We start from the raw sequence: 17,990 nt of genomic DNA, 5'->3' as shown, positions 1-17,990 counted from the left end.
GGCTGCGGTCACTGTGAGAGGGGCCTCGCTGAGTGCCTGGGGCAGAACCCGGAGACTCCAGGGGATTTCATGACTTGTTGAGAGAAGTTCAGACAGAAGGAAAACAAGTCTCATCTTTAGTGTGTGTCCTCCCTGAAGTCAGAGGTTGCTGTCTCTTGGGAGAGGTGGCCTTGACCTTTGAGGGTTAGTGGACTCTTCCTCCCCGTGGCAAAGTGCTTTCTCCCAGAGCAGAAAGCTGAGCCCCAGTGAGCATCTCAGGTTCTGCCGGGGTTTAAATGTGCCCTCCTCTGGGAAACACTGCCCTGAGAGCAGCTCAACTGGTAACTATGAAACCGTCCCCAAAAGTCCTGGGAAGTCAGATTTTTAATGAAATGCCACCCATTTCATAGAGTTGTAACGTGTTCCCTACAATGCCACCTCTTCAAGGACACTTAAGTGCCTTTCTTCAAGTTCAAGAAGATTGTCAAGAGGAGGCACCAAAAAGGCAATTCTCAGCCAGTACATGTCCTGACCTTTTGCTTGACCTCTTCTCATGGGTTTGAGATAATGAAGTATTTGCAAATTGAAGATATTAAAGTGGACATTCTAGTCCCTGTGCTGATAGCAGTTATGGCTGAAGTTTTCTGAAGTTTTCTGAGCTTTCTTCATGTTTTCTGGGGGGATACACTTTCTCAAGGATAAGCAGTCAGGGGCACAGACTATTTATATGTTGGGTAAATTACAGGCACAGCTTTACTGTGGTTTGTGAGAGTTAAAACATTTTTCAGTCTTTTTCTAAACCATCGAAAAACTTTAAACACAGCCCCATGATTGAATAAGTGAATCAATAAGTGATTTGTTTAGGATCTTAGACTGAAGGCAGAGATTCAGTTGCAAAGAGGATATGCAGATATGTGCTCCACATTTAGATATGTAACTATTTTCTTCATTGTATAATATTGAATAGGAGCAGTGTTGCCAAACCCTTCTCCTTCGGTGAAAGGCAATCTGCTGTGATGGTTAAAGTTCGGCGGCCAGGCTGCTTCAGTTAATACGTGGGCCCTGCCACTGATTGCTGTGTGCTGTTAGCTAATTTTTCAACATCTCTGATAAAATGAGGGCAATAATAGCCCTAGCACATAGCGTGTTGGGAAGATTTCATGAGTTAGTCTGTATAAAGTGCTTCCAGCAGGTAAGGGGTGAGCTCCATGCAAATGGCTCTATTATTATTCAGTCAGTACTTAGGAGGAATTCTTCTTTTTTTTATTTTTATTTTTTAAATTTCTTTATATATATATATATTTTTTTTTTCTACTGAACAGCATGGTGACCCAGGTACACATACATGTATACATTCTTTTTTCTCACATTATCATGCTCCATCATAATTGACTAGACAGAGTTCCCAGTGCTACACAGCAGGATCCCATTGCTAATCCATCCGGAAGGCAACATTCTGCATCTATTTACCCCAAGCTCCCAGTCCCTCCCACTCCCTCCCCTTCCCTCTTGGCAACCACAAGTCTATTCTCCTGTTTAGGACAGTTTGTAAGTCCCATAGAGCCAGGATAATACAATGCACCGCCCGTGACTTGAGGTCTGCATCTAGTGGGAGACCCAGAGAAACAAAACCGCAGCAGCACCCCTGGGATGCCCACGGAGCTGTCACAGGCACCCAGAGGAGGCTCTCCTAACCCTGTCCAGGTCTGTGGGTGCTACAGGAGGCTTCCTGGGGGTGTCATCTGGGCTGTGTTGAAGGATGAGTTAGAGAATTCCAGGAAAAAACGTGTGGGGAGGCAGCACACGAAAGTGGGGGAGAGAGAGGCACAGCCAGTGAAGAGATTTAGTCCATGGGAGTGAGCAGCCCTAGAGATTCAGGGCAGAGCAGCAGACAGGAGAGGTTGGAGATGGTGGCAGGACCAGATGCCAGGGGATGGCAGTCACCATACTAATAACAAGAATGAAGCTCATCATGCGAATAACAAGAATGAAGCTAAAAAGAACGTGAAGATCGAGGGGCGCAGGGCGGGGGTCCTGGGAGTCCAATGGCTGCAAAGGGCAGCCCGGAACACGGTGCCATTGGATGCACATACAGCCTCCCATATTACCAGGGACATGCTCCCAGGACCCAATTCCAAGACCCCAGAAGAATGGGTTGCTGCTGCTAAGAAGCATAATATGCAGGTAGAAGACTATGGGCCCTACCCAGATGATGGCCTGGGGTATGGTGACTACCTGAAGATCCTTGACTGCTCACAGCAGGAGAGGCATCCTGGTATGACTGGGACCACCCAGACCTGTGGTTGAACTGGGGTGAACCAATGCTCTGGGACCTAGACATGTATATCAGGAACTGTGTGTATACATCCCCGGCTCCTGTTTCTTGGAATTTCATGTGTAAGCACTTCTTTGGCTTCGTGCCCTTCATGCTGTTCATGTTTTGAGTAGGGGAGACTTACCCCATGGAGCCAAAGCAGTATCCTTACAATGATCTGTACCTAGAACGAGGCTTCCATCCCACCAAAGAACCTGGGCTAGTGGTTCACTATGAGATCTAAGGAGGCTTTGTGGGCTTTGTACCTCCTAACTGACTCCCTCCATCCTAGAGATTTAACCTTAGTGAAATCCCTAATAAAACATAGTGCTGTGGTTAAAAAAAAAAAAAAAAAAAAAAAAAGAATGAAGCTGAGCTGCACTGTTATTAGCACACACTAAACATGGGAGGTGCACCATCTTCTTTCAGCCTCACCAACAACCCTATGAGTGGGGTCTGTGATTATCCCCATCCTACAGATGAGAAACCAATGCAAAAAGAGTATGGATGATGGCGAGGCCTCCTGGCCAGTGAGAGAAGGAATGGCGAGGGATGCCAGCCCAGGCCACCTAGCTCCAGGGCTCACGCAGCTGCCCAGCCGTGCTCAGAAGCCCGGATCTGATTGTGAGAGCTTTGGCATTGGCATTCACACAAGTGAGCAAGGAGTACATGCTGCAGAAGAGTCAGAGCAGTGGAAGTAGAAGCGGGAAGGGTATGGCTACTGGTACTGGGGATGCTGCAGCCGACATGCATTCCTCGGCTTTGAAAAGTCCAGTGGGCTGTGGTCATAGGCATTGATCTGTGGGTGTCTCCTCTGTCCACATTCAGCTGAGCAAGCAGGGCAGTGAGGGCAGGGGCAGAGGACTCGGATGTGTGTCTCCTGGCCTCCCTCTGCATCCCTGACATCATGGCTGTGCTGGCTTATCCCCTCCCCACCCCAGGCTCAGGCTCAGCTTCCTTCTTCTGGAGCCCCAGTCAGAGGCAGGCGTGAGGAGGATGGGTCTGTGCCATGGGGCCTGGTTGTTTGTCCAGACATAACATGAAGAAGATTCCACCCAGATTTGGTGTCAATTCAAGCCATGCCACCCAGTGGCTTGGTGATGTTCAACTGGTCACTCAGCTTCTCTGGGAATGTTTCACTCCCCGCAAAATGGGCATAAACTACCTTTGTGAGGATTCAATGAGATAATAACGGCTGTGGGCTAATTCCTCATAATTACCCATGGGGTGCCCACGTACCTGTGCGGCTGAGCACTTTTTGGGATTTATTTCTAATCCTCATAAAAACCCTCCATGGTACAAATTAATCTCCCCAGACTAAGGACATGAATAAAACTGCCAACTCTTAGATGAATGGCCGGCCCTCTGTACTATTTATGGACCTTTTGGTTCCTGGTGACAGAAACACCAGCTCAGATGGTCTTACCCAGGAAGGGACTTGGCTGGTTCACCTGACCACAGATGCTGCAGCGGGTGGGCCTCGAGAAGGCTCTATCTGGGGACCACCTGGTCCTTAGGGCAGTGGCTTCTCTTCCCAGCCCTTCTCTGGGCAGTGCTGCTTCCGGGCATTGGCGTGTCATTGGGCCAGGCTGGCTCCCCTCAGGAAGGGAAAGGTGGCGGCAGATGTATTCACCCTGGCCTCATGAAAGAGTCATCTTTCTTCCTAACCAGCAAATACAACTGTACCCCACTGTTATGAGAGCACCTGAATCAAGCACTATGACCAAAGGATAAGATCGTGCTGAGCAGGGGATGGGGTCAATCCCACCCAAACATATGCCTTCCGTCCTGGGGGGAGGGGAGGGAAGGGGAGGGGATGCTGGGCAGGTAACCCCAGTGACCTCTCCTTGCCGTCATGTGATCTTTATGACTCAAGACTGACGCTGCATGAACCACTAAATGTTAAGGAAGCATCTCCCGATTTTACCAGCTGGCCTTCGGAGATTATAAACTTAACAAACTAAACCACCTGCCTGGCCAAAGCCTCTGCAGGTTGTGAAACTGGCTGTACTGCAAAGGAAGAGCTTTCACAGTGAGGCCCAGCAGAACCTCTTGGATGATGTAAATGATTTATGACAAAAGGTCATGGGAAGGCCTTGGCAACCATGTCACAGAGGAACAGCTTTTTTTTTTTTTTTTTTTTTTTTTTTTTTGTCTTTTTTTTTTGCTATTTCTTTGGGCCACTCCCATGGCATATGGAGGTCCCCAGGCTAGGGGTCGAATCGGAGCTGTAGCCCCTGGCCTACGCCAGAGCCACAGCAACGCAGGATCCGAGCCACGTCTGCAACCTACACCACAGCTCACAGCAACGCGGGATTGTTAACCCACTGAGCAAGGGCAGGGACCGAACCCGAAACCTCGTGGTTCCTAGTCGGATTTGTTAACCACTGCACCATGACGGGAACTCCCGAGAAACAGCTTTTATCCTGATGCTCTTCACAAATATGCATGCACAGAGGTCACACATGGGATGGAAGCTGCAGAAAATGGTGCATCAGGACCTGCTAAGGGTCTGCAGGTCTCTTCTAGGTGCACTTACTCTGGTGCAGATTTCTGAGGACTCTGCTGTGTCTGTCTGGCTCCCTATCGAGGAGTCTGAGAGCAGATTCCATAATATGATGATAATAATGCTGATGAGATAATAGGTGACACCCATTCAGGGCTCGATACATACCAGACAGAGTTCTAGTGCTTGACATGGCTTAATCATTTATGAAAAAGTCATTTCAAGGGAGGCACCACTCATCTACCTTGAAAGTGAAATTCTGCAACTTCTCTACAGCTCCTGGCACATGCCACCAATTGACCTTGTGTATTCCAGCGGCAAGGGGAACCCATGGAGCACTTTCAGAAGCCTAGCATGAGATGTCAGGAAATTCACCCTTTTGACATTAGTCCTTGGCCTTTATCAGTGGCAGCTGACTTTTGGGAAGGGGAAGGGGGGGACCTGTGTAAATGACAGTGAGACCGCAGTTGTTGAGACCAGCAAGGTATGAGGTTCTGGGGTGACGAGTGTGCTGCAGGAAATCTTAGCAAGGGAGCCTGCTACTGTTTGGGAAGGAACCAAGGAGGCCCTCGGGGGTCCATATGGGTTTGCATGGTCAGAACTGAGGTATGCAGGCAGGAGGAAAGGAAGCAGGTGGACATTTCTGAAGGTCAAACAGATCAGCGGAAGCACCGACTTTCAAAGATTGCGGGGTAAGAAGGGCTTGGGAGGAGAGGGCTCTGGGAAGCAGACCCAGAAGGATGCTGGCAGGACCAGGTTGGTGCACCTTCCTCAGCCCATCTTGCAGAGGGCTTTCTGGGTTGGGATCTTTTGCCTGACAGGCCACACATGGCATCCCAGCCATCCCAGTCCAGGCCACACGGAATTCCCCTGCAGCATATGACAGACGGGTTTTGTACCACGACAAGGAGCACCTGCTCATTCAGCAGGAAATGGGGTTAAACTGACCCCAGGGAGGTTCAGTTCAGAGTTCCTATGTGGAGGCACAAACATTGTCCTGGACCCAGGAAGCACTAGGGGTCCAGGGGAATGAAGTTTGAGTATCTGAACGCCCCGCAGTGAGAATGGTTAGCTGCTTCCCTGGTGTATCCCAGTGAGAGGCCAGTATTTGATGGAAGGGTGAGAACTCCTATGCACAGGTGCTAAGGAAGTCAGTATGAGGGTGCTTTGAGCTCGCATTTAGTTATGAAAGCAGGATGTGCAGGGGTCTGTGGTTCTTCCTTTTAATTATGTTCCTTGGTGAGATCGGCTCAGTTTATGCTGTTTCATTTTTTTTTTTTTTCCTCCTCCCAAACACTTAGCCATAGAGGCACAGAATTTCTGTGTGGCTGGCCCACCCGCACCCATCCCCATTTTGGCAGCTGATATGATTTATTTCAGATAGTTCTAAGGACAGGAATGTGTTCTCCTTTTCTGCTCAATCTTGGGCAGGATGGCCCTTGGTCTTGGGCACTAGCCGCTGCTCCTGCCTCCAGGATCCCGACATTCAGGCTGGCCCCTCTTCCTTCCACCAGGGCAGGGCTTTGAGCAGCTGTAACAGTAAATAATAATAGATTTAGTGAAGACTGGAAATGCAATGGATTACTGATATCGCCTTCTGGTACCTTCTCTTTAGGGAGCTGGTCTAAGCCCAGAGCAGCCTCTATGGATGTGGCTTGATTGACCTTCCTGCCCTATTCACTTGTTCTCTGTTGTTTGGGCTGGCCTAGGGTCTTGCTTCAGGGTCAAGGAAGCAGGTTCACATGGATCAGACCCTAGGTCTCCTGCCTGGACCTCTCTGAGGCTTCATTTTCCCCTCTGGGAGGGTCAGAATTACCGGTATGAAGTACCTTTCACAGCCCTTGTGTGGCATAGACAGACATAACTCTCATGAACTTTAGCTGTTGTGAGATATGATTACTCCCAGTTTGTTCAATGCCTGGCAAAATCCAGGTTGCCTGCCTTGCCTAGTGTCCTGGGGTGGCTGTCCATTGCTCGGGGTGCAGCCTCTCCCTCTGCCCTGCTTGCCTGCTCTGTCTTGCTCCACTGCTTGCAGGGCACTGTGCTATCCAATCAAGGTTTAAGTTGAAGTTTGTGCTTTCCCTCAGGACTGAAACACGGCACCAAGAGATACCCAAGTGGATTGCTATTCTTCCTAAATAGCACCATGAAACGCCCCCACACACTGGAGATTAGGATCCGTGCTGCTTCGCTATTTCATGCCTCCTCTAATTTAGGCTGAGCTCTCTCATCTGACCCTAAGAACGACTCTGTGAGTTAGATAGCAAGGGCACATCTCCCCATTTTACAGGTTGGAAGATGAGGCCAGCGAATGAGTGACTTGCCCTGCATCACTAGTCTCGGTGGAACCAGACTTAGCAGGGCTTCTGCCCGTCCGTGCCCCTTTGCTAGATCCAGTCACCATGTGCCACGAAACAGATGTGCCCAGTCTTTGTGGGACAGAGAATCCTATGACAGGTGGCCAGGCCGGAACCTTGTGCATGTCACAACAAGGGCCCCACACATGCACCTCCTGCCCCACCCTTGTTGGAGCCAGAAAAACAGCCCTGTCCACCACAAACACCACTTCTCTTCAATCACACAGCTCTCTAATTTAAACGGAGTTTCCAGCCTGTTTTCTCCCTTTCTTGGTTTGACTGGCTCCAGCAATGCCCATGCCCTTGTGTCAGGGACAAAATACAGCCCCTGTTCCAGCCCAAGTTATAGAATAACTTTTCTTGTCAGTGAATCATAAAGTGGACTTTCTCAATCAAAAATTCCTACTGGCCCTGCTGGCTCAATGGGAGGTGTAAGATTCTGGGAGAAAAATCCTCTATCGTGTGTCCTTGCAGTGACTCACTGAATATGAGAGCTTATTATTGAGGTATGAATTAGGACTACATTTAGCTTAGTGCAGTTTTACTGTTTTCCAGGAGAACGGTGATAACAAAGCAGATCTTTTTCAGCCTTACTAAAAGCCTTGGGCATAATGATATAATTTTATGATGTCTAAAAATTTTCATTTTCTATTAAAGAGCTAAAAAATGAAGCCCGAGAAAAGAGACGAGGAAGGGGGAATATTGTTTGATTTCGCAGGGTGTGAGCTGGGGAGGACAATCCAAATGCAGAGGCAACAGACAAAAAGAAGATATCAGGTGATGTTAGCAAAAAACAAATTACCACGCACTTAACAAAAAGCAAAAATTCAAAAAGGGGGAAATGTTTGCAATAAACATGTCAGATTGATGTAAAAGGTGCATACAAATCCGTAAGAAAAACTTATGATTCCAATAAATAACGGCAGAAGATGTTCATGCATCGCTCCTAAATAAACTCAATTAGACAAAGACGGGAAATGTCCTCCCTTACTAGCCAGCAGAGAGATGCAAGTAAAAGGAGAGATCAAATGTTTCTTCATTAAATGAGACGTTTTTAAAACTGATAAACCTGGTGTTAACAAAGAGGAAAACATAAATTGACTGAGTGGTTACAAAGTAATACTAACTTGTCAGAAATACTTTTGACGGTGGTATCGAACAGCCTTTAAAATGATCCTCTGTGAACTAGTATTTCCAATCTAGGAATCCAAATCAGAGACAAAAGTCTAAGTGTGGAAAGCCATTATGCACAAATATATTTACAGCAATATTATTTATATATCCAACTGGGAAACAAATTAAATGTTTAGATGTCAGGGAATGGCTAAATCGACTGTGATGTATCTTCTTACTGGACTAGTAGGAAGATGTCACAATATGGAAACTATAAGTAAAAATGAGGATGTAATATTGTAATATAATATTATTTTTAAAACAACAATATAGGAACCAAGGAAGAATTGAAACTTACATCCACACAAACCCTGAACATGGATGTTTATAGCAGCTTTATTCAGAATCTCCCAAACTTGAGAACAACCAAGAGGTCCTTCAGGTGGTGAATGGAAAAAGAAACTCTGGGACATGCCGACAATGAAATATTATTCAACATTAAAAAGAAACGAGCAGGGTTCCCGTTGTGGCTCAGGGGAAATGAATCTGATTAGCATCCATGGGAACGCAGGTTTGATCTCTGGCCTCACTCAGTGGGTTAAGGATCCTGCATGATGCAGTTCAGATATGATGTTGCTGTGGCTGTGGCATAGGCTGGCAGCTATAGCTCTGATTCGACCCCTACTCTGGGAACCTCTATATGCCGTGGGTGTGGCCCTAAAAAAAAAAAAGAAAAAGAAATGAGCTATCAACCCATAAAAAGACATGGAGAAAACTTAAATGTATATTTCTAAGTGAATGAAGCCAATCTTAAAAGGCTACATACTGGATGGTTTGAACTGTATATGGTTTTCTGGACAAGGCAAAATTATGGAGATGTAAACGGGTCAGTTGTTGGTAGAGGTGAGGGTGGGAGGGATGAGTGGATGGAGCACGGAGGAATTTTAGGGCACGGAAACCTTTCCAGATGATACTGCAGTAGTGGATGTGGTATATATGTGTTCAAATCCATAGAATGTACAGCATCAAAGTGAAGCCTAAAATAAACTGTAGACTTTGGGTGATGGATGAGCCTGTGTCAGGGTAGTTTCACCAGTTGTAACAAATGGACCCCTCTGGTGGGGGATGCTTGTAATGAGGGGTGGGCTGGGGTCTATAGAAAATCTCTGTGTCTCCTGCTCAGTTTTTTTGTTTTTGTTTTGACTTGTAAACACAGAACTGCTCTAAAAAATAAGATCAATTTAAAAACTAAAACAAGGAAGAGGAAGAAGACTGAAAATATTTGTGGAGGTTGTGTTTTGGTTACAATAGACTTATTTTCTTTTATATGCTTATAATTACCATTTTAAAACATGAACATGCATTCGTTTATAATGGAAAGAAAAAGATAAACATTTCGAGAATTTAAAAAGCTATGAAATTAAGCTGTATGTGTGGTTGTGCATTTAAACAAATCCTGAGGGTTTCTGATCCCTTGTATTCTCTTCGTGGAAGGAGTTTTGTAAACACCCATTCCCTTTGGCGATTTGTGAATTTACTCAATTGGTCCCATACTCCAAAGCTATGGCCAGTTAGAGTTTCTGTTCCCAATAAAAATAAGCTATCTTTGGGGACTCTCAGTGTGAACTGTATTCTTGGAAATTTTCCCACAATGTGTGACTCAGTCTTTGTTTATTTTTAAAACTCTAAGACTATACTAGAATAGTCTGTTTTCTTTCATTGTATATATATGTATATATGTGTGTATGTAGAAATTTGTGTTTAATTTACTGTTTTTCAAAGACTATATAATCACATGGCTTAATGAGTAAAATAAAAAGTTAAATAATTAAAACATATATATGCACACAGTGATAATTCTCCCTGTCCAATCTCCCATCTGTTTCATTCCTCAGCACCCCCATTCTAAAAAACCACTATATTTCTTTCTTTTTTTTTTAATTTTTGGCCACTCCATGACATATGGAGTTCCCGGGCCAGTAGTCACAGCTACAGCAACACCAGGTCCTTAACCACTGTGTCAGGCCAGGGATTGAACCTGTGTCCCAGTGCTCCAAAGATGCTGCTGATCCTGTTGAGCCACAGCAGGAACTCCAAGAACCACTATTGTTAAATTCTTGTGAATATTTCTAAGTTTCTTTGTGCAGTGTCCATAAACAATATAAATTATTTCCTCATATTGTTATACAAAAGGACACATTTTAACATTGTCTGACATAGCTTTTGCAGTTAACAATATGTCTTGCCTTATCCTTATATAAATAGCTTCTTTTTTTAGTTGAAGTATAATTTGGTTTACAGTGTCGTGCCCATTTCTGCCGTACAGCCAAGTACCTCAGTTATACATCTATACATTCTTTTTTATATTCTTTTCCATCATAGTCTATCTCAGGAGATTGGGCATAGTTCCTTGTGCTGTCCAGTAGGACCTTGTCATTTACACATTCTAAATAGCATCTTCATTCCTCATTATAGCTACACAAGACCCCATGTGTGGATTCACCATAATTTCCTTCACCAATGCCCTGCGGATGGACAGTTGGGTTGTTTCTAATCTATTGCTGCTACCAATGGCACTATGATGACTCATCTTATACCTGGGCAAGGATATCCACAGAATAAATTCCCAGAAGTGAAGCTACCAGGTTACAGAGTATTTGCCTCTGTCATTCCGACGGCCCTGTTATCCTGATTGCCAGCTTATTCTCCATCAGGAAGGGTTTATGCCTGTACCAGCACCACTTCTGAGGGTCTGATTCCCCACACCCTTGCCCAAAGAGTGCTTGGCCTTAAGTTTGATTGCAGCCATTCTGATATGGGAGGAAAGAAAGTGCAGTCCACTTTAACTGGGATTCCTCTTGCACGAGGAAGTTAGCATGTCTTCCTAGGCACAAGCCTTTCCTCTTAGGTGAAAACTGTTTACCATGTCCATTCATTTTTATCACTAGGTCATATTCTTATGGATTTCCAGAAATTCTTTGTGGATTAAGGAGAGAGACTCTCTTGGTAATGGTACCTGTCTGGCTAGAATGTGTGCCTGAGGACAAGAGCTTCTAAAAAAGGCCTTTCTCTTGGTTGCTGGAGCCAATAGGACACCTTTGAAATAAGACTGATGGCCATTTAAGAAAGTGTGTGGACTCCACCCGACAGGTTTCATATCCATCTGGTCTGGCTTTGCAGCTTTCATGTTGGCTGCTTATGAACAATATCACTTAGAACAAGTTGCTTGGCATCTTTGAATCTTGGTTTTCTTACCTGTAATATAAGGCTTTTCAACCCCGTCACTTTGGGTTATAATGGATAACACATAGAAAGGATCTGATACCACGGTGATTACATAGCTAACCGCCTAGATAACTGAAGACCCCGCAACGCTGCTGATGGTCAACTCAGCCTTTACCTTAAGGGTGGAGATACAGCAGGAGGAGAACAATCACAGGGGACCCCAAGGACTCCTGAGTGAAGCTCTCCAGGGTCCTTTCTCACTTGCACAGGGGCTGCTCTGTCTCTGGACTGTAAACCACAAGGATGTGTAGGCACCTTGGCTTTAGGGGCGCTCAAGGAGAAGTTTTTAGTGACAGCTCATACCCTACTGGTGAGGTAGCCATGCCAGTCTGTGTAAACCCACTAACCAGGTGTGAACCACCCATATCTACATGTTTTGTTTTTTGTTTGTTTGTTTGTTTGTTTGTTTTGTCTTTTGTTGTTGTTGCTATTTCTTGGGCCGCTCCTGCAGCATATGGAGGTTCCCAGGCTAGGGGCTGAATCGGAGCTGTAGCCACCGGCCTACGCCAGAGCCACAGCAACGCCGGATCCGAGCCACGTCTGCAACCTACACCACAGCTCACGGCAACGCCGGATCATCAACCCACTGAGCAAGGGCAGGGACCGAACCCGCAACCTCATGGTTCCTAGTTGGATTCGTTAACCACTGCGCCACGACGGGAACTCCTACATGTTTAAGCAATGTAGGCAGGCTAGATCTGGGTCTCTCCAGAGATTTTGGAACTTCTCACGGCACATTACAAATCCCTCACTAGCTCATATCATTGTTCTGAGCTTAGCCACGGGTTCATCTCTGGAGATAACAAAGTGATTCCGTCCAGCTAGAAGAGAACCCTACCTTACACACAGGTGTGCAGGGGGCACTCAGAAACTACTGCTTCCTTTCCCTTTCCCCAGAACAAACCTGCCTTTGCCCTTCACCTGACTTTTTCTTCTGCAGCTCAGGGGAGACCGTCACCAGCGTGACCAGCTTGGCCCCACTGCAGCCCAAGAAGGGTAAGAGGCGGAAGGAGAAAGCTGATGTTCCTCCTGCGGTTCCTGCCAAAGGTAGGAAGCTAGCCAGTAGTCACCCACGGGTGACTGGGGTTTGATGTGGACCTGAAGCGGGCCTGGGGTTTGATGTGCCATCAGGACAGAGGAGGAGGCAAATAGAGGACGTGACATCCGTGGTTATATGGCCTGGAGAACCCCGCCTGGATTCTGGTCATGACTGAGTCCTGTCCCTGAGGGCCTGAGGATGGTGCCATTGGCCACACATGGCTTTAGCAGGTGGCTTGGGGCGGGGGGTCAACCTCTATGACTATTCCACAGGCACCTAGCTCATGGAAGGGTGGGGCAAAGGGGGTCAGCATCCTTTTGGCTCGTTCAAGGGAAGGAGGGCTCTCTGATTTTCCTAAAGATAAAAAGCAGGTATGGAATTCATTTTGTTTTTTGCTGGGGATAAAATGAGGGTTACTCCTTGACTCCAGTTATGACTTAGAGCAATATAAGTGAGGAAGATGAGCCTCTCCAGAGGCAAGAACTGAAATTGTCTGTAGATAGTTCCTGAAAAAACTGGCCAATTTAGGATGTTCATACATCAGAGAATTTAATATATAGTGGGAAATACAGGGGCGGCCCAGGTGAATAATCTAATAACAAGACAAGATGATTTTATCCCTCCACTGGGGCTTCCCACGGTGTCCCCTAGGCAGCCCCTTTGAGCCCTGGGGTGAAAGGCAGAGGTGCCCAGACTGAACATATACTGCGTGGACAGAGGGGCTGGAAGGCATGGGTGTCCTGGGAGGCATGACATAAGTGGACCTGGGGAGGGAAGCACGTGGACCCTGCTCTGGGCCAGGAAGCATCCTGCTTTATTTAAAATTTCATTTTGTCACAGAAGCCAGTGCCCTACCTTATAAAAGATGAAAATTACACCCAGCCCCACCGTAGAGCCTGGCATTGTGTTCAAATCCCAAACCATCTAAATATTAGTGAGTTACAGGACATTGGAGGAAGAGCCTCCGTTTTCTCCTCTGTTAAACGGGGACCATGAAACCACCCCCCGCCCCCCGATGCCCTCACAGCAGTGAGGGTCAGAGGTCACTGCTGTCAGTGTTAGCATGCAACTAGGATGAGGCCCCAGGAAGGTCCCATCCTTTAGCTAGGGCCCCTGCTTCTCACCTGCACATCTGACCTCTTTGTAGCTGGCAGTGTTTTACGCAGTTGTTTCGTTGACTTTGCGAGGGGAGAGAATGATGCTCCCATAGGCCAGGAGAGGGTCACTCTCCCCCCCAGGGCACCAGACCAGCTGTTACCTGGATCAGAAACTAAAGTTCTTCCACGAGGGCAGGAAGGGGCCCACGGGTCTCCGTGTCTGTGGTGCTCATGCAGTGTGGGCCTTAAGGGTCCAGGGAGGGAGTGCGAATTAAACCCTGCATGTCCTTCCACAGCGCCCATCGCCGCCACGTTCCATAAACCAAAGCTGCTGAAGCCACAAAGGAAAGTCGCCCTGGTGAGTAACCACATCCCGTGTGCTGTCCCCTCAAGGCCTAAACACAGTCTTGTCTGAGGAATTCCGTTAATGACTCAAACCATGCTCCAAGTTCCTGGTGTTTTGTCCCCAAGCAAAGCCGTTCTCTCTTCTTGGGTCAGCTTCTGAGGCAGCTTTTCTCCATGCTTAGTTCCCAGAGGGGCTTTTAAAAAATCCAAATGGAATTCCTTTTCCTTATCAATGCTCCTTTTCGAACAGAAGAAACACCCCCGCACACCCCCCCCCCACACACACATTCAGGATGTATACAGTAGAAAGTTGATCATCTTGTATAAATTTGCCTTAATAACCTCTCTGAAGAGATTGTTGAAGAACCTTCCTGGAAAATATGTTAGTCTTTTAATTCTGAGATAATATTAGATGTATGGAAGAGTTAACGGTACGGTACAGAGAGTTCTTCTCTACCCTTCACCCAGCTCCTCCTACTGCTCACATCTTACATAGCTGTGGTGTATTTGTCAAAACAAAGAAATTACCGTCAGTGCATTGCCATTAACTGCACTGCAGACTTTGACCAGCTTTCAGCAGTTTTTCCATGAATGTTCTTTTTCTGGTCCAGGATCTCATCCAGGACATCACACTGCATTTCCTGGTGTTCTTAGCCTCCTCCAATTGGTGCCAGTGCCCCAGTCTGTCTTCTCTCCATGGCCTTGACACCTGTAAAGAGTAGTAGCTTTTTTTTTTTTTTTTTTTTTTTTTTTTTAAGAATCTCTCGTTTTGCTTTTTTAGGGCTGCACCTGCAGCATATGGAGTTCCAAGGCTAGGGGATGAATCAGAGCTTCAACTTGCTGGCCTATGCCACAGCCACAGCAATGCCAGATCTGAGCTGCATCTGTGACCCACATGGCAGCTCACGGCAACGCTGGATCCTTAACCCACTGAGTGAGGCCAGGGATTGAACCTACATTCTCATGGATACTAATCAGATTTGTAACCTGCTGAGCCACAATGGGAACTCCTAGACTATCTCTTGATTTGGGTTCCTCTGAGGTTTTCTGATGATTAAGAGGTTGTAGACTTGGGGGAAGAGCAACACAGAGGTGATACGTATGCCTTTCCCATCATGTCATATAGAGGAGATGTGTTGTCACTGTGTCTTATTACTGGTGATGTTGATCTTGACCGCTGGGTGAGGGCAGGTCTGTTGGGCTTCTTCAGTATAAAGTCCCTATTTTTCCCTCTTCATATTCTATTTGTTAGAAGCCAGTCACTAAGTCCAGCCCACCCTCAGGGGAGGAGAATGAAACTGGACCTCCTGAAGGGAGGGGTGTCAAAGAGTTTGTGAACATATGTGAAAACCATGATAGTAATTAATAGGTATGTCAGGGGAGATATATCAAGCCTGTGCAAATATCCTGTTTTCCCTTGAACTTTTGTCCACTCACCTTAGCGTTCATCAGTGGATATTGCTTGCAGCAGTTATTACTACAGTGAATTTCTGTTTTCCTCAATCTTTGTGCATTTACTACTTGAAATTCTTCTGTAAGGAACAGCTGGACCTCTTCCCTCATCAGTTTATTCACTAATGTCTTTATATTAGCATGGCTGCATGGATATTTAATTTTTCAAAGTTTGTAACCATATTGTCACTTACTTTGTTGCTAATTTTGTTAGCAGCTATGTGTTTGTGTGAATATGCGAGAGAGAAAGGGAGAGAGAGAGAGGTAGAGAAACTGGCAAATCTATTCTAACTATTGCAATTGGAATGGATGAGCAATGAGGTCCTGCTGTATGGCACAGCTCACAGCAACGCCAGATCCTTAACCTGTTGAGCGAGGCCAGGGATCAAACCTGCATCCTTATGGATCCTAGTTGTTAACCACTGAGCCACAAAGGGAACTCCAGACAAAGGATTCTTATCACACATTTTTGTTGTTGACTTTTTGCTTGTGTGTTTGTTTGAGCTGGCATGCTCCTCTGGATGGAGATTCAACACAGGAAATTCTTAATTTTCACAAAGAGTAAGTCGGGGCAGCTGTATGTGGTTCAAAATGGACTCTGTTTTATGGAAACATCCCCAGTGATAGCTCTTAATACCAATTATCTTTTGATCATTTAGGATTTGGAAAGACTTAAAATGTTTTATACCAAGTTTTCCAGAAACAAATCACTTTGGAGACCAATTTGCACCTATAACATGTGCAATTAAAAAAAAAAAAAAAAAAAAAGAGCTGCGTTTGAATGGAACTCTGTCTGACAAGCAGTTTAGAGTCAAAAATATGAGGCCCAGCGTCTGCAGGTTTTGGTTAAGATTAAGATTTACTTTCCCAGGAGGCCAGCATTGACCTCAGTCTCAATTTGGTCGATATTTATCTCTCAGATCAATAAGCCTTGATGGCAGCTGAAACTAAAGTTACTTGTTGACTCACACAGGCCTTGGTGGGTAATTTAGAAAATAATTTGGAAACATCTTTTCTGTGGGGCCTGGTACCAGTTTAGATATTTAACTCTGTAATTGCTGCATGTGCCCACAAAATCCATAAAGCAGTGCTTTCTGGAGGGGACATAGGGAGACAGAGTCCTCCAACACCCCAGGCCCTCTTTCCAGAGGGCCCAAGAAAGCAAACTGCCTGCTGCCTCACTGACTCATTGGCAGGAAAGGAGAACCTGCATTTATTGAGCACCCACTGTATGCCAGCCCCTCTGCTAGGTGCTTTGTGGGCTCTGTCTCCATCTCAACTGCGTACGCCAACTTCCAGCAGACCCTCTGGGCCAAAATGACAAGGCTGGGTCCTTGTGTTTTCACCCTCAAAGCATTACCAAGTGGGAATCTTATGTTTCCAAAGCGTGGCGTTTTGTAAGAGTAAATATACCAGAGACTAACAGTGGTTGGAAGGTTTTTAAAAAGTAATAGGACTCAAAAAGCAGAAAGAGGTGAGAAAGACATTTTAGGCTTTTGATAATCAAAATATCCAAACTGCTGTCCCCTGTTTTAACAAAACGACCAAAGACAACAACCTGCTCTCGAAAATAGCTCATCACATCTGAGGCCATGTGTTATCACCAAGGCTCTTTCTGATGGACAATGTGGTCTCTTCGTCTAACAACCTTGAACATTGACAGTGAGTCATTATTCCAGCCGATCAGTGGTTCTTCATCTTTAGCAGGTCAGGACACACTTTCACAAAACTTAAAATGTGTCGTTTTCCTTCAGATTGGGGGTGGAGAATGAGCACTGGCTCGAAGAACCCCCTGAAGCATTCTGGGGATCCCCATTTCCTGCCCCTAGTTTAGGGCTCCCCAAACCTACTGAGCAAATTCATATGCTTCCTGGAAAAGCTGTCATTGCTTCCTTGTTTCAGAAGAAACAGAGAAAACCAGAAGTGCATTTGATTTCTTTTTGTTTGCTGCATTTCATCACTTATTGATTTAGAAACAGAGCAGAGGAAAACAGTGTCTGTGATGTGGAGTTGAGACCTTGGTGTTTAAAGGAGAGTAGCCACAGGAACCTGAGCTGGGGATGGGGGGTGGGGGACATTGGGCAGCATCTCCAGTCCAACCAGCAGACAGGGATGCAGTCCCATGGGCTCCACGAACATTCACACACTCCTTCTGCCTCAGAGTCACAGCCACCTCCCCGAGAGGCCCTCTCTGTAATCAAGTCACTTGTATGTGGCACTTGGTACCCGGAAAGGTCAGGCCATCCCCGTTCTCTAAGAAGGAAGTGATCTCTTGTGAGCAAAAGACTGGAGACACAGGAAAATCAGGAACATCAGGGGTTTAATTACCTCAAGTTTCCCAGTGGGTCTCTTGTATCCTGTCTCTCCTGCGGATCCATCTCCCACATTGCTGCCTAGGGATTTTTCTAAAACACAACTCCAACCATGCTGTTTTCCTGCTTAACGAATTCTCGTGGCTCCCTCTTGCTTCCAGGATGAAGGCCGGCTTCCTGCGACGGCTGGC

The 17,990-nt window shown here is 46.1% G+C and overlaps 1 protein-coding gene and 1 pseudogene across 9 annotated transcripts in view; both read left to right on the top strand.

Moving 5' to 3' along the window:
• The window catches only part of VSTM4 (V-set and transmembrane domain containing 4), a 163,326-nt gene that overhangs the window by 50,817 nt on the left and 94,519 nt on the right, over positions 1 to 17,990 (top strand). For all 9 annotated transcript variants that reach the window (XR_014827514.1, XM_084996636.1, XM_084996635.1 and 6 more), the window contains 2 exons: positions 12,495 to 12,601; positions 13,987 to 14,048. Coding sequence is in view for 8 of the 9 variants with exons in the window: in XM_084996636.1 (XP_084852762.1) it covers positions 12,495 to 12,601; positions 13,987 to 14,048 (169 nt within the window). In the remaining variant the exon portion in view is untranslated. The remainder of the gene's footprint in view (positions 1 to 12,494; positions 12,602 to 13,986; positions 14,049 to 17,990) is intronic.
• LOC146396939 (NADH dehydrogenase [ubiquinone] 1 beta subcomplex subunit 8, mitochondrial pseudogene) lies at positions 1,776 to 2,622 on the top strand (annotated as a pseudogene).

This window comes from Sus scrofa, chromosome 14 (genome assembly GCF_054392235.1).
Source record: "Sus scrofa isolate SSC_HxYL_T2T_F1_AM1 chromosome 14, Sscrofa_HxYL_maternal_Yorkshire_Landrace_v2.0, whole genome shotgun sequence".
Taxonomy (NCBI): Eukaryota; Metazoa; Chordata; class Mammalia; order Artiodactyla; family Suidae; genus Sus; species Sus scrofa.
This window is presented reverse-complemented; position numbering and strand designations above follow the sequence as displayed.